At 39.3% G+C, this 17,184-nt stretch overlaps 2 protein-coding genes across 7 annotated transcripts in view; one reads left to right on the top strand and one right to left on the bottom strand.

Annotated features, from left to right (window-relative positions):
- E2F5 (E2F transcription factor 5) overlaps window positions 1-1,910 on the top strand; it is a 45,210-nt gene extending 43,300 nt beyond the window's left edge. Inside the window, exon 8 of one of the 2 annotated variants that reach the window (XM_032250113.1) lies at window positions 1,150-1,910. In XM_032250113.1, coding sequence (XP_032106004.1) covers window positions 1,150-1,259 — 110 coding nt within the window. In that variant the 3' untranslated portion in view covers window positions 1,260-1,910. The remainder of the gene's footprint in view (window positions 1-1,149) is intronic. The other variant, XM_032250119.1, reaches the window with a different exon arrangement.
- Window positions 1,889-8,598, bottom strand: RBIS (ribosomal biogenesis factor). Of its 5 annotated transcripts, none has more exons than XM_032250136.1 (4): window positions 8,468-8,598; window positions 5,040-5,156; window positions 2,290-2,406; window positions 1,889-2,014 (listed from the first exon to the last, which is right to left on the bottom strand). In XM_032250136.1, exons 2-4 carry the CDS (start codon window positions 5,151-5,153, stop codon window positions 1,943-1,945), a joined length of 303 nt encoding a protein of 100 aa, XP_032106027.1. In that variant the 5' UTR covers window positions 5,154-5,156; window positions 8,468-8,598; the 3' UTR covers window positions 1,889-1,942. The 5 variants fall into 5 exon arrangements, with proteins under 5 accessions (XP_032106027.1, XP_032106029.1, XP_032106023.1 ...); XM_032250138.1 differs by having other exon boundaries at window positions 8,486-8,592; XM_032250132.1 differs by having other exon boundaries at window positions 8,457-8,559.
- Between the last annotated feature and the right edge of the window lie 8,586 nt (window positions 8,599-17,184).

The raw sequence follows: 17,184 nt of genomic DNA, 5'->3' as shown, positions 1-17,184 counted from the left end.
GATTTAAAAGAAATGAACATATATTTGCCAACTGCTTTACTATGAAGATTCATGAAAATTCTCCCTTAATACTTATAGTAAGTAATAGGCATCCTTTAGAATTTATTTTTATTTGCTTGCATTTTGAGGAAAAGGAATCCATATGGGGATGCTTCTCAACTTCATTGAAAATAAACTGTTGGTACTGTAGCCCTTTCCACTCCTGAAGGATCTGGTCCAAGAAGAGTAAAATAACTTGTCTAAATCAGTAGATGATCTGAATACCTGCTTTTGTAAATAACCCTACCCTGGCCAATTTCAAGCTGCCAATATGAAGTCACAGAATTAGTATTAACATTAACCACATTGTCTTCTAACCTGAAAAATTCTGAAATATCAGTTAGCTACAATATGCTAATTACTTTAATAATTTCTCTCCTTCTGTAAGTTCTTGGATCAGAGTCCTGGTTCCTAACAAACATAGTAGAAACCTACCAAGTGTAGCAGATAAGTTAGCAAATGTTATAGTATCTAAAGGTATAGTAAACATATATGTAGAAGCAGAGAACATCAGCACACTTTGTAAGCCCAGTTCATTATTCTGTTTGCAAAGTGGCAAACAAAACACTTTCATTAGTGTTTTTTGTTTTTTTGAGGCGAAGTCTTCCTCTGTCACCCAGGCTGCAGTGCAGTGGCATGATCTCAGCTCACTGCAACCTCCACCTCCTGGGTTTAAGTAATTCTCCTGCCTCAGCCTCCCAAGTAGCTGAGATTACAGGCGCCCACCACCTCACCTGACTACTTTTTGTATTTTTAGTAGAGATGGAGTATCACCAGTTGGCCAGGCTGGTCTCGAACTCCTGGCCTCAAGTGATCCGCCTGCCTCGGCCTCCCAAAGTGTTGGGATTACAGGTGTGAGCCACTGCACCTAGCCTCATTAATGCTTTTTAGTCACATTATCTTAGTGACAAGTTCAACCAATGAAAAATTTGACTTCTATTTCTCAATCTAATATCAATAATCAATGTATCAATTGTTACTAAATGAGAATCTTTCAAAATACACATTACACAAGTCTTTAATTTGGAATGATGTATGTGATAGTATTCTGTTAAAGATCATTAACCATATATAGAAACCATCTTTAACACTGAATTTTTTTGTTTGCAGTGTTTCCTCTCTTAAGGCTTTCTCCTACCCCAGCAGATGACTACAACTTTAATTTAGATGATAATGAAGGAGTTTGTGATCTGTTTGATGTCCAGATACTAAATTATTAGATTCCATGGAAACTTGGGACTGTTATCTACCTCTAACTGTGTAACATTTTAGATTTCTTAATAACCTAAGTATTTAAAATAATGAATGTAACACCTTTTTAGTTCACTGATTCTGAAGTGTTCTTCCCTAATACTTTACTTCACAAAACTTAAAAAAACAAAGGGCTCTGATTGCTTTAGGGGATAAGTGATTTAATATCCGCAAACCTCCCCACTCCCAAAAGTAACTATGTTCTGGATTTCAACTTTTCTTCTAATTGTGAATCCTTCTGTTTTTTCTTCTTACAAGAGGAAAGTTAAAGGACACTACAGGTCATCAAAAACAAGTTGGCCAAGGGCTCATTACTTGTTTGTCTTATATTTTTACTGCCACGAAACTGCCTGTATTTCTGTATGTCCTTCTATCCAAACAGACATTCACTGCCACTTGTAAAGTGAAGGATGTAAACAAGGATATGTAACTGTTTCAGTGAACAGATTTTGTGAAGTGCCTTCTGTTTTAGCACTTTAAGTTTATCACGTTTTGTTGACTTCTGACATTCCACTTTCCTAGGTTACAGGAAAGATCTGTTTATGTAGTTTGTTTTTAAAATGTGCCAATGCCTGTACATTAACAAGATTTTTAAAAATAAAATTGTATAAAACATTTAATTTATTGGTCTTTGTGGGGAATCACTACTGTTTTACAACTGAGCCATTAATTTTGTAGCTTCATCAACATTAACTGGTTTGCTTTCATGACGCTGCTGAGGAATCTGAAAGGAGAAAGACTGTATTTAAAAATGCAGACAACAAGCAAAATGACTTACATAATCTGTTAGCCAATTTTTCTAGTCATACCTTTGGAAGTAGAACAATTAATCTGTATATTCAAACAATGTTTTAGAGACTGGATATGCTATTTACATTATAGAGCCAAGTATATTAGAGAGCCAAGTACTACTAAAAATTACACTCAACTTACAAGCTTTGAAAATTTATTAGATTTCAATTTGCTAGCCATAAAAAAAAGCAAATGATTTCTGCTTACCAGTTCTTTCTGCAGAGGTTCAAGTGAAAGGCCTTTTGAGAAATGTGCAAGTTCCTTTTGTACATCTACAAAAGCTTTATTTACTCTGTTAATTTTTTCTTCATTCATAATGTTTATCTTTTAAAAAAGAAAAAAATTAATCGATCTCAAAACATTAAAGATAAGATACATTCAACCTTAACCCTGTTAAATCTAAAATCTAAAAACTCTTACCAAGAAATTAGAGATAATTCACTCTAAAATCCTAATAGACTTATTGGGAAATTTTAGACAAAAGGTTTTGTTTTTTAAAAAATGGGATTTATGTGGATATGCCTTGCACTTCCTGGTACAGAAGGCCAAAATATGTGACTGTGATATTGTGATTCATATTAAGGGGTGGGTGGGTGGGGGTGTGTGTGTGTGTGTGGGTGTGTGTGTCTTCATCCTCATTTTCTGTCAAACAGCTTTTTAAATCATTCTATCAAGAGGGATAAGAGTGTCTTTTGAATGCTAATGAGAATGTCTGGTAGCTGGGAGTCTCTAGAAAGCTTCAGGATGATGGCTGATCAGATAAAAAACACAGGGTTGGAGGATTAGGAATTTCTGCTCCAGGGAGAGGAGTGGGGATAAAAGTTAAGCCCAACACTAATGGCCAATGATGTAATGAATTATGCCTACATAATGAAGACTCCATAAATCTACAAAAGGGTTCAAAGAGCTTCTGGATAGCTGAACACATGGAGGTTCCTAGAGAGTGGAATGTGCAGAGAACAGGGAAGCTCCATGCTCCTTTCCATGTACCTTGCCCTCTGCAACTCTTCCATCTGGATATGCATCTGCCTCCTTTGTAATATACTTTATAATAAAATAAACTGGTAAAAGTATTTTCCTGGGTTCTGTGAGCTGCTCTAGCAAACTGATTGAACCCAAGGAGGGGATCACAGGAACCCTTATTTATAGGTGGTTGGTGAGACGAAGAGGTAAAACATCTGGGGCTTGCGATTGTCACTGGAAGTCGGGGAAAGGCTTAGGACTCAACTCTCAACCTGTGGAATCTGATGCTATCTCCAGGTCTGCAGTGTCAGATTTGAAATAAAACACCCAGCTGCTGCCTGCTGAAAATTCATCTGCAGAATTGTTAGGTGTGGGTGAAACTCCCCACAAATCTGGTATCAGAAGTGTTGAGTGACTGTAGGAGAGTGAGAGTAACAGAAACTGAGTTTGTTTTTTCCTGTATCCTTACAGTGGCCAAAATCTTTCTAGGCTATAGTGATGTCATCCCTCATCTATACAAGAAATCTGGATCAAATACTTTTAGTGCCTTCTAACATAAGTACATCTCTGAATACTTCCATGACCTTCTCGTCATAATGGAAGTCCCCTGACAACAGCTTCCCTTTCAGTCCTCCTCTTTTGAGTGTTAACAGGTAGGGGTGGTGCTCCTGTTCTTCACTGCTGCTGCCAAACAATTTCTCCTTCAAAACCCTTACCTTGGCCGGGTGCGGTGGCTCACGCCTGTAATCCCAGCACCTTGGGAAGCCAAGGTGGCTGGATTGCCTGAATTCAGGAGTTTGAGACCAGTCTAGCCAACATGGTGAAACCCTGTCTCTACTAAAAATACAAAAATATTAGCGGGCATGGTGGTGTGCACCTGTAATCCCAATTACTTGGGAGGCTGAGGCAGGGGAATTGCTTAAACCAGGGAGGTGGAGGTTGCAGTGAGCTGAGTTTGCGCCACTGCACTCCAGCCTGGGTGACAGAGTGAGACTCCGTCTCAAAAAACAAACAAAAAATCCTTACCTCCTTTTTATGCTGCCTACCCACAGATCTCTCTCTTGTACCTCCTGTCCAAATAAAATAATATTCCTCAAACACCCCAAGCTTTTCCCTAGATCAGGGCCTCTGCACTTGCTATTTTCTCTGCCTTGAATATACTACTCCCAATACTTCCTCGCTCTTTGCATTGCTAGCTCTTTACCATTCTAGTCTTGGTTTCCATGTCAACTATGAAGACCATCCTATGTAAAATGTCATCCCCAAAACTCCCATCACCTGATTTCATCCTTAGCATTTATAAAATAATCAAACTGTTCAAATAAAAGCTTAATTCAGCTAGCTCATGAAAGTTGAAAGATAAAATGTGAGATTTCTATAGTCTATTATAATTAAACTGAGTTCTGGAGAGCTGATTCCACCTACTACTGAAACTTGAAAACATTTTCTTAAAGATTTTTCTTAAAAGAATCTGGTTAATCTTGATGAAGAAATTTCTCAAGTATTTTGAAATATAAACAAAGAAAAAAAAGAAAACTTCAAATTGTGCATTTCAATAAATATTTTAAATCTTCATTTTACAGGTTTTTATCTGAACTGCACATGTCTTCAGAGAGATAAGAATTACTGAGGAGAAAAAGAATAGGTGCTCACTGACATCCCATGTCTAGCCTCTATTAATATATTCTTATATTTGACTTCAAAGATAAGAACTGTTTCCCATACTATGGTTTTTAAATGAGTTCTATGCCAGTAAAACTATTAAATTGAAGCTTCACACATTTGTAGTTAAACTGTTTTTTTCTTTTCAACATTTGTTTTCAAGAAAGGGGATTATTTTTTTGTTTTGTTTTAGACAAATGCTTGAAACCAACCTTACCTTTCTAGGAAAAACTAAGAACCTTTTTAAAAAGTAATAGCATACAGTTGTTCAGTAGCTTACAATGACACTTTACTTGTAAACAATGCAGTCAGAGTGCTTAACTAATACTTACCTTCTTAAGATTAGTGGTAACTGGTTTTGCTTTGTTTTTAGCCTTAAAGTTTTTTTGGCTGGCTATGTGAAATACATTCCTGGACTTCGGCCCTCTTAATTTGTTTTTGGCCATTGTCTAGAAAAGAAAAGAAGTACAATCAAATTGCCCACATTTATGGACCGTAAGTCAATTTTAAGTTTTTAAAGGTACCAATTAAATCTAAGAAATTCCATCTTACTATTGATTATTTGTAAAGTTGATGCTTATGTTATTTCTATGTTTTTCGCTCCTACAAGATTTTCTGCTCTTTGAGTACAGAGTATGTATCTAATTCTTCTCCGTATCCCCAGTACCTGGCCCCTAGGAGGCATCCAATTAATATCCGCTGGTTGAATTCATTAATATCATCAACACAATAACTGTTATTCTCAGCAGTACCTCACCACCCAACCCTCTACATACTACTATGCTATTCTGGTTCCTATCATTCTTTAGAGACTGATCTGTCTCCTTCTTGACTTCTCTTGTATTCCTTTTTATTCTTCCCACTTTCTCTCCTGTGCATCCCATCAAAATCAGTCCTTAATCCTTCAGTTCCTACCTTCCTCTCTCCCTCTTAAATTATTTTTATGACTTCCATATTAGCTCTATGTGAATGGCTCTTGCCTTGAAATGCTGGATATTGTCTTTGCTATGTAGCTAGAGATGCATTAAGCCAGTAAATTCTACCTTAAAACCTCTCTCAAATCTGCCTTTAAAAATGTATATGAGGAATAATTTTTAAAATATTAACACATATTGAGCTTTTATTATATGTACAAGCACTACACTAATGTGCTTTTAACTCATTTACTCCTTATAACAACCCTTTGTAAGAAGTACTATTATCCCCATCTTAGAGATTCAAATTAAAAAACTGATGCAAAGAGAACTTAATTTGCCCAGTGTCACACTGTCAATAGCCAGGAGATGCCAGGACTAACAGCCAGGCAGACTAGATCAGAGATAATGTTATATGGCATTGTACCTCATGTATAATTATAAAAGCTATACAAAAACATGGTATAGTATTGCTTAGCTGAGGAATGGGTTAGGGCTGAAGTCCCTAAGTCCATTTGTTCAGACCACTGTTTGTCAAACTATGCCCTTGGACCAAATCAGGCCAAGCACCTGTCCTTGTAAGTAAAGTTTAACTGGAGGCCAAGCACGGGTGCAGTGGCTCACACCTATAATCCCGGTGAGGAAGGAGACCCAGGCATCTGGGATTACCTCCCCACTCTGTCTTCTGTACTGCATTTCAATAGAAGAAAAGGCTGGCCCGCCGGCACCTCCTGACTTCACCCTCCTGTAAACATGCTTGGTACTCCGAAAGACACTGTTTTTACTTAAAACAAGATCAAACCCCCACCCCACTCCTCCATCCAGAGACCAAACATTTTCACATGCAATTCCTAAAACTGTAAACCCGAAACCCTTTCATACGTGATTCCTAAAACTGTAAACTCGAAACCTTTTCACTGTAAACCAGAAATCTTTTCACATGTAATTCCTAAAACTGTAAACCCGAAACTCTTTCATATATGATTTCTAAGGTTGTAAGCCTAAGGTTCTTCCACGTGTAATATCTAGAGTATAAGCCTTATATAAAGGCAGAGCCTCCCTTTGTTAGAGGAGCTGAGTTTGGACAAATTATCACTTGTGGCTCCCGGCCATAATAATTAACTCCTTCCATTACCATTTGGTGTTTGAGGGCTCTGTTTCTTGCAGCTGCTCCTGCAACACCAGCACTTTGGGAGGTGGATTGCTTCAGCTCAGGGGTTTGAGACCAGCCTCGCTATCATGGCAAAACCTTGTCTCTACTAAAAATACAAAAATTAGCTGGGCGTGGTGGCACACACCTGTGATCCCAGTTACTTAGGAGGCTGAGGCAGGAGAATTGCTTGAACCTGGAGGGCAGAGGTTACAGTGAGCCAAGATCGCACTACTGAATTCTAGCCTGAGTGATAGAGTGAGTCTGTGTCAATTAATTAAATTAATTAAAAAATAAATAAAGTTTAATTGGAATACAGTTATGTCCATTCAATCATGTGCTGCTATGGCTGCTTTCCTGCTACAACTGTGACCCACGATGTCCTAAATATTTACTGCCTGGCCTTTTACAGAAAGTCTGCCAACCCCTGGCTTAAGCCATCTGCACAGTGGCTAACTGGCACCAAGATATCTATGCCATTGACCTTCCCAAAGTTAAAAACATTCAACAGCTCTCCCGCATAAGGGGCAACATTCCTTGGCCTGGCATATTACTGGCACGCTGAATCTACCCTAAATCTGCCAAACATATCTCTTGCTATGCCTCTATAAACACTGCTCTAGCCAGCCTGGTCTAACTATTCTCTTGCACAAACACCTTGAATATTCTTCCTTTTTTTCCTTTGCTCAGTCATAGACTTGACTTCATACCCTTGGCTACATTGTGAACAGTTAAGGAACTACTTAAAAGAAACAGCAATGCTTTTGAACCTCAACAGTATTCCTCCTACTTAAAGAATGCAGAAAATACGTGATTATTAAAGAAGACACAAAAAACAAAATACACATAATAAAACTCCTCAAATTAAGTAATCCAAAATCATTCCAGGCCGGGCGCAGTGGCTCATGCCTGTTAATCTCAGCACTTTGGGAGGCCGAGGCGGGTGGATCACTTGAGGTCAGGAGTTCGAGACTAGCCTGGTCAACATGAAACCCCATCTCCACTAAAAAAATTAAAATTACATGGGAGTGGTGACACGCGCCTGTAATCCCAGCTACTCGGGAGGCTGAGGCACGAGGAGGCAGAGGCTGCGGTGAGCTGAGATCGCGCCACTGCACTCCAGCCTGGGCGACAGAGTGAGGCTCAGTCTCAAAAATAAATAAATAAACATTAAAATAAAATCATTGCGATAGTAACCAAAATCCAATCACTCATCTAGTATATATTAATCAATTGCTACATGCTAGGTGTGGTAGAGAACTTATATTTAATACATAAAAAATATATATGGAGCATACAAAATGACAAGATATATACGGAACATACGCAGACAAGATCAGTATTATACTGAACATGACACTACTATACACACGGACCATGCGCAGACAGCATACAGTGGAGTTTACTAGAGCTGGAGACCTAAGCAAGTTTCGTGGATAAAGTAACACGCTAGCAGGGGTGTGGGAGGGGAGGGAAATTCTCTGACAACCACGTGGAAACTGATCATGAAGGACACAGCCCACAACTGGGACTCCGTCAAAAGATGAAGGCCCAACAGGCACCCGGGTTTCGGGCCTGCTACCCTGTAGGGCTACCTGAGGCAGAGCGCGACCAAACCGACACAAGGTCTGCCCAAGCTAACCCCGACCCCTACAAACTTCCCGCCAGCCTTCCAGGAAACTTATTAAACTCTCACTAGGAATTCAATACTTGCGTGCAGCTTCTTAAGCTCCAGGTGACGCCATCTGGCACGTACGGCGTCCAGGAAGTTCGAGGGAGAATGAACCAGTCAGGATTCCGCTCACGAGCCGTAGCCCCGCCCACAAAGCGTAGTTCCGGTCCACCGAGCGGCGTTTCTGCTCCCCGCCCTCCCAGGAGTCCCGCCCACAAACCGGGTTCCCACCCACCTGGCATGGTGCCGCCCACAGAGCCAACTCTACAGAGCAAGGTGAGGTAAAAGAGCGAAGCCTCGCCCATAGAGCCCGGTCGGAAGTTCAGTCTCATTAGCATTCCCTGTCTTCCGCGATGTTGCAGGTCTGTCCTGAGCTGAAGCGAGCTTGGGGCCTTATAGACCCAGCCAAGTGTCGCCTTCCCGGCACGGGTACTTCTGCAGAAACTTCCCGAGGTGCTTCTGAGACTGCACAGTGAAGACAGTCGCACTGGAGGTCAGCTCTCCGTCCCGTACTACCGGCTGTCTCTGCCACGCTCCCAGGCGGGGGTGCTGTGCACCTCTGGGTGGTTTCCAGGGCTCAGCTGGCGGTAGAGGGAACCTTGAGGTTGGAAAAGGTGTAAAGGTATAATCTCCGAAAGGAAGATTTGTAATGAGCTGTGAGATAGAAATGCTTTTCTCATTGCAGCTTCCTTATTTCAAAAAGAGAATGTTTGACAGCATTGCAAAGGCACAGGAAACCAGGCACAGTATAAAATATACAAATAAAACAGGTACCAAGGAGCTTAAAACATTCAACCCATAACGTCGTCTAGGTTTTTATGTTTTAAGAAACATTCAACCCATAACGTCGTCTAGGTTTTTCTGTTTTAAGAAAATTAACTCAGTTCTTCCAAGAGAATAATCCTATAAAAGCTAAGTTTTCACGTGTCTCTTTTTGTTGAGGTCATAAGAAAAGCTGGATTGCAAACAAATGTAGATGGTAAGAATTAAAGATGAGAGAAACACGAAGGATGACTCTTCAGTCAACAAGGACAGGTTTATTTTAAATAAACCTGAGAGGGGCGGCTGGCCGACTTAGGTCAGAGCCACACCCTTCCAGACTAAGAGTTTTTAAGGATTCAGGGTGGGAGAGTTTATCAGAGGCTTGGACTGCTTCTGTGCCTCTTCCTTGTGCTTATCTGGGAGGGAGAGTTGCGTGTCTGTTCCCATACATCTTTCTGCAGTTGCAAGCATATTCCCTGAGTCTGCTTTTAGCTTCTCTATCTTAGTGTACCTGAAGGGAAAGGAATGTGCCCACGGTTTTACTGGGGCCCATTGTGTGAGGGTGAAGTTTGGCAGTTACCTAAGAGACTTTCCCCCCTGCTTCCTACTGTGCCTGAGCTGTCTTATCTGTTTTACTGTCTGCTTGTAGTTAGAAGTGATTTACTTGAAATGCATGAGGCTAGAAAGGGAGCTGAAACTTAAAGCCGCGGTGTTTGAGATGACAGTGCTCCTGCTCTGTCAGTAGAACTGACATTTATATGCGATTTTGCAGCTTACACAAGATTTCAGTCTACACTATGCTCTAGGTACCAAAATAAGGTGATAAAACCACTCCTCTTTTGCAAGTGATGATACTACTAAGATTCAGAACGAGTTTAAGTGATTTGCCGGCAGCCACACAACAAACTAGTTATTGACAAAGCCAGACATTTTTGTAAAGCTAAGCATTTTTTAAAACAATTTTTGAAAAGTTTTTGTAAACTTAGCAATTCACATGTCCACATTGGTTAGCACTTAGTCAAGTCCTCTTTCCAACAAACCAGCCACTTACCTACTTACAGAAAGATAAGCAATTTTTGCAATAAATCATTTTATTATGTTTATGCCCATCACACACACAAAAAATTAAGGAACACAATAGACTAAGGGGAAAGGAATATAAATTGCTTGCCAATGTATACTTATGCAAACTTTTGTGTTCTTTCTAAAGATCCACCTGTTAAAAACACCTTAAAATGCTGGTATAGAATGCCCATAAAGTGTTACAGAGTTATTCACAAATACTGAGGCAAATAAGTCAGGTATAATTATTTGATTCTTTGAATGTGAGGTTATTGATGTATATACAGAAGCCAAAGAAATAGATGTAATAGAATGGCATTACAGTGTTTATGAAAACTGGTAGGTCTCACTTTTATTTTGAAGTGGTGAAATAACATGGTTATTAAGGCAAAAGCAGAGGTCTGAGTGAGGAGGCCCTGGTTTTTGGTTTGCCTCTCCCACCAGCCAACAATGTGACCTTGGAAAAATTACTTCATTTCTCTGTGCCTCCTTTTCCCATATGCATGTAGATGGTCATTATATCCACTTGAGAGAACATTGATTATCTGCTCAGCATTCCTTTCTGTATAGCCACTCTTCTCCCATCAAGTGGTCCTCCTCAAGGATTTTCCAGCTAAAGGGAGTGGAAAATGCTGTCTCTTGCATTTGGTATCTTTGTGCTGGGATGATATAAAATCAAGGTTCCTGGTCGCCATCTCCTCCAGCAACTTGGAGGAAGCCTTCCTACAATGAGAGCAACACACACAAGAAAACAGAACTGAACAGAGAAGAAAACTCTTATGTGATCATTTGAGTCCTTGGATGCAGCCATAGATGGAAGAAAGATCCATCCCTGTACTTCCTGAGCTAAAATACTGCTTTATTTGAGCTTAAACTACTTTGGGTTGTTTCTATTTTATTTTTTTATTAGTGACTTTTACCTGAAAGGGTCTTGACTCCTGTCCTACCTACTTAATAGGATTATTGTGCAGAGTTAGTGAAATATAAAACATGAAAGCATAAGGTATTATTAAAACAAAAGAAAGGATCCTGTTAATTTCTAAGAACCATGTTTACCCATGTACCAAATGAACCATACATAAAGAAAATAGCTTAAATATTTTTCATCTTAAAAATATATGCAAAAATTAAATTTCCAGTTTTTCTAACAATCTTAAAGATGAATAAAATCGTAAATAGGAAAAAAATCTTTCGGAAACCTTAGTTTTCCTGGGATAGACTCAGCAGTGCAGAGTTCTTTATACAAACCTGAACCTCAAACAATTGTCTTGGAAGCGATTCAACAAGTAAAGATAATTAAGGAGAAGAAGAAAATGAGAGCACACATAAATTACAAACCACCTATAACAAAACTCATAGTCCTCTAAGAGAACAGAGCCAGCCTTGTATAGATGGTACTCCATAATAAATTTCTTTCATCTATTCAACCTCCGTTGCTACAAGATTTCATTCAATTAAAAGAGTTTGGACACCTAGGCTCTGTGGAAGCTCAAAGGAAGTACATAACACATTTCTATCTTTCAGAGACGGCACAATTGTCTGGATTGTAAATGCACAGGGAACAATGATTCTTGACAGAAAGTGGTAAGAACAATGATAAATGCACAAAATATGCTATTTATGGGCAGAGATAATTCTAAATTCTGGAAACATTCATGTTAAAAGCTCTCATTTCATTGTCTCAGAGCAGAAATAGCAGACTTCAGCCCAAAGGCTAGATCCAGCCCACTACTTATTTTGTATAGCCCATGAGCTAAGAAAATGAACTTATATCTTAAGATGGGGAGAAACTCAACATAAGAATGATACATAGCAACACATACATATTCTATTAAATTCATGTTTCAGTGTCCACAAAGTGTCACTGCAGCACAGCCATGCTCATTTGTTTACATCTTATCTGGCTGCTGTCATGGTATAATGGTAGTGCCGAGTACTTGGGAAAGAAACTGCATAGCCCGCAAAGCCTAAAACATTTACTACCTGAGCCTTTACCAATTTAATTTTTTTTAACAGAGTCTTACTCTGTCACCTAGGCTGGAGTGCAATGGTGCAAACACTGCTCACTGCAGCCTCTACCCCCTGGGCTCATATGATCCTCCCACAACCGCCCAAGTAGCTGGAACTACAGGTGCACACCACCATGCTTGGCTAATTTTTGTATTTTTTGTAGACATGGTTTTGCCATGTTGCCCAGGCTGGCCTTGAATTCCTACGCTCCTGCGATCCACTCCTTGGTATCCCAGATTCTGGGGTTACAGGCATAAGCCACTGCACCCAGCCACCAATTTAAAACTTTAAACCTTTGCCAACCCCTATATTAGAGTTGAGCAGCGTGGTGGTATTATTCAGAATATTGCTGTTTTATACTCAAATACATAGGCAGTTAAAAGAATTTTCATCCCAGCATTCAAGAAGGTAGAAAAGGCTTAATGTCATGAGTTTGGGTTCCCTTCAATCTAATGGTTATCAATAATTTTCATTCTTCTGGGCTAAAAACGGAAGCTTCCAGTTATGTAGAAGATATTTCTACCTGGATCTATCTTAGGAAGCAGAAACGGGAAATGGCTTAACCCTAGGGGAGAAGATAACACTGGAGAAATTACTGGGGAAAGGCAGTTAAGGGCTTTCTACAAGTGCTTGGCACCCCGTACCACAGCACTGGGAGCAGTAGCATAAAATCTTGCACCAATAAATGTCACAGAAGGGATGGAGCTTTCTGCTTTTAAATATAATCTGGACTTTGTCATTGAGCATCTCAGCAGCCACTGTGACAAATTGAAGACCAGAGAAAGTTTCCTATTTTCTGGGCGCTGGGTAAGCCACTTACTTCCATATACTTGAGACTGAGATCAAATTTTTATGCCAAATTAAGAAGTAAAAGTAGGAGTCAGGTTTAATTTGATCTATAATTTTAGTTTTATGATGTTTCTAACACACTTATACTCAAGCACTGAAGTGTTATGATGATCCTTTTTTTGGAGATAGGGTCTTCCTCTGTCACACAGGCTTACTGCAATCTCCGCATCCTGGGCTCAGGTGATCCTCCTACCCCTCCTCCTGTGCAGCTTGGATTACAGGCATGTGCTACTATGCCCAGATAATTTTGTTTATTTTTTGCAGAGATGAGGTCTTACTATATTGCTCAGGCTGGCCTGGAACTCCTGGGTTCAAGCAGTCCTCCTGCCTTGACCTCTCAATATGCTGGAATTACAGGCGGAAGCCATCATGGCCTACCATGATGTTTCTTAAACTCAAGCATTTTAACTGGCAAAAGTGGAGCTATAAAGCATTCTAGATATACATACATATACCTGCATACATACACATACATATACATACGGCATGACATGAGAAAGCCCTAGACCCAGAGATGGACATGCTGATTGTGAGAAAGGCCTAATATGGGTGGAGGATGGGGCTGTGGAGATGTTTTTGAAGATGAGACTCTTAAGATAAACTAATAAAGGGCCTTAACAACCAGGAATTGTTCATTTCACTTTAGTATTTTAAAATACTTCAGTATTTCTTAAAAATAAGGATATTCCCTCTCATAACCACAATGCAGCCATCAAAACAAAAAATGAATACTGACACATTACTACTATCTAATCATTAATTGTCATTCAGATGCCATCGATTATCCCAATAACATCTTTTATAGCAAAATAATCCTATTCAGGATAAAGTGTTGCATCAAGTTGTCATGTCTCTTTAGGCACCTCTTACCTGGAATAGAACCTCAATCTTTCCTTGGTTTTCCTGGCATGACTCTTTTGAAAATAACCATTGAATCATGTTTTGAAATGTTTTAGAATGTTTATTTTTCTATTGTTTTCTCATGATTAGATTTAGTATATACTGTTTTGGGTGAAAGAGGAGAAGGAAGGACAAAAATACCACAGAAGTGATGCTGTGATCTATCATTGCATCCTATTAGTTGGTATATGACTTTATTTGTCCCCTTACAGTGAAATGCAAATTTTGATCACTTCATTAAGACAATATCTATTAGGTTTCTCTACCATAAAGTTGTTCATTCTCCGGCCAGGTGCCGTGGCTTACACCTGTAATGCCAGCACTTTGGGAAGCCGAGGCAGGTAGAACACGAGGTCAGGAATTCGGGACCAGCCTGTCCAACACAGTGAAATCCTGTTTCTACTAAAAAAAATACAAATATTAGTCGTGCATGGTGGTGTGTGCCTTGGTCCCAGCTACTTGGGAGGCTGAGGCAGGAGAATCACTTGATCCTGGGAGGTGGAGATTGCTGTGAGCCAAGATTGTGCCACTGCACTGCAGCCTGGGCCACAAGAGTGAAACGCTTTCTCAAATCAAAATAAATAAATTAAATAAATAAACTAGGTATCGATGGAACGTATCTCAAAATAATAAAAGCTATTTACGACAAACCCACAGCCAATATCATACTGAATGGGCAAAAACCGGAAGCGTTCCCTTTGAAAACTGGCACTAGACAAGGGTGCCCTCTCTTACCATTCCTATTCAACATAGTATTGGAAGTTCTAACCAGAGCAATCAGGCAAGTAAAAGAAATATTGGGTATTCAATTAGGAAAAGAGGAAGTCAAATTGTCTCTATTTGCAGACGACATGATTGTATATTCAGAAAACCCCATCATCTCAGCCCAAAATCTCCTTAAGATGATAAGCAACTTCAGCAAAGTCTCAGGATACAAAATCAATATGCCCAAATCACAAGCATTCTATACACAAATAACAGACAAACAGAGAGCCAAATCATCAGTGAACTCCCATTCACAATTGCTACAAAGAGAATACAGTACTTAGGAATTCAACTAACAAAGGACATGAAGGACCTCTTCAAGGAAACTACAAAACACTGCCCAAGGAAATAAAAGAGGACACAAACACATGGAAAAACATTCCATGCTCATAGTTAGGAGAATCAATATCATGAAAATGGCCATACTGCCCAAAGTAATTTACAGATTCAATGCTATCTCCATCAAACTACCATTGACCTTGTTCACCAAACTGGAAAAAATCACCTTAAACTTCATATGTAACCAAAAAAGAGCCCACATAGACAAGACAATCCTAAGCAAAAAAAACAAAGCTGGAGGCATCATGCTACCTGACTTCAAACTCTACTAGAAGGCTACAGTAATCAAAACTGCATGGTGCTGGTACCAAAACAGAGATATAGACCAATGGAACAGAACAGAGGCCTTGGAAGTAATGCCACACATCTACAACAATCTGATCTTTGGCAAGCCAGACAAAAACGAGCAATGGGGAAAGGATTCCCTGTTTCTGTTTAATAAATAGCGTTGGAAAAACTGGCTAGCCATGTGCAAAAAGCTGAAACTGGACCCCTTCCTGACACCTTACACTAAAATTAACTCCAGATGGATTAAAGATTTAAACATAAGACCTAACACCATAAAAACCCTGGAAGAAATCCTAGGCGGTACCATCCAGGACATGGGCATAGGCAAGGACTTCATGACTAAAACACCAAAAGCAATGGCAACAAAAGCCAAAATAGACAAATGGGATCTAATTAAACTTAAGTGCTTCTGCACAGCAAAAGAAACAATCATTAGAGTGAACTGGCAACCAAGAGAATGGGAAAAAATTTTTGCAAGCTACCCATCTGACAAAGGGCTAATATCCAGAATCTACAAAGAGCTAAAACAAATATACAAGAAAAAAACAACCCCATCAAAAAGTGGACGAAGGATTTGAACAAACACTTTTCAAAAGAAGACATTTATGTGGCCAACAAACATATGAAAAAATGCTTATCATCACTGGTCATTAGAGAAATGCAAATCAAAACTACATTGAGATACCATCTCACGCCAGTTAGAATGGCGATCATTAAAAAATCTGGAGACAACAGATGCTGGAGAGGATGTGGAGAAATAGGAATGCTTTTACACTGTTGGTGGGAGTGTAAATTAGTTCAACCATTGTGGAAGACAGTGTGGAGATTCCTCAAGGACCTAGCAATAGAAATATTATTTGACCCAGCAATCACATTACTAGGTAAATACCCAAAGGATTATAAATCATTCTATTATAAAGACACATGCACAAGAATGTTTATTGTGGCACTGTTTACAATAGCAAAGACTTGGAACCAACCCAAATGCCCATCAAAAATAGACTGGATAAAGAAAATGTGGCACATATACACCACAGAATACTATGCAGCCATAAAAAGGATGAGTTCATGTTCTCTGTAGGGACATGGATGAATCTGGAAGCGATCATTTTCAGGAAAGTGACACAAGAACAGAAAACCAAACACTGCATGTTCTCATTCATAAGTGGGTATTGAACATTGAGAACACATGGACACAGGGAGGGGAACATCACATATTGTGGTCTATTGGGGGTGGGGATTAGGGGAGAGATAGCAGGGGGTGGGAAGATTGGGGAGGTAAAACAGGAGAAATACCTAATGCAGGTGATGGGGGGATGGAGGCAGCAAACCACCATGGCATGTGTATACCTATGTAACAATCCTGCAAGATCTGCACATGTACCCCAGAATTTAAACTAAAATAAAAAAAAAAGAAAAGAAAAAAATAAGAATTTTTCTGCATATAAATCTTGTTCAAAATTTGTTAGATTTATACCCAAGTAATTTCATTTTGGGGGTGCTATTTTAATTTGTATCACTTTAAATTTCAGTTGTAATTATTTGTTGCTGGTATTGATGAAAACAGTTAAATCTACAAGATTAATTGTATATTAATCTTGTATCCTATTAAAAAAAAGAAGAAAAAGTCACTCGTTCTTTTTTAATAAGTATTTTTTTTTTTTTTTTTTTTTTTTTAGACAGAATTTCACTCATGTTACCCAGGCTGGAGTGCAATGGTGCCATCTCGGTTCACCGCAACCTCCGCCTCCTGGGTTCAGGCAATT

The sequence above is a fragment of the Sapajus apella genome, unplaced genomic scaffold (assembly GCF_009761245.1).
Source record: "Sapajus apella isolate SASKATOON/1434 unplaced genomic scaffold, GSC_monkey_1.0 scaffold3, whole genome shotgun sequence".
Classification (NCBI taxonomy): Eukaryota; Metazoa; Chordata; class Mammalia; order Primates; family Cebidae; genus Sapajus; species Sapajus apella.
The sequence above is the reverse complement of the archived record's forward strand: the minus strand, read 5'-3'. Positions and strand labels throughout refer to the sequence as shown.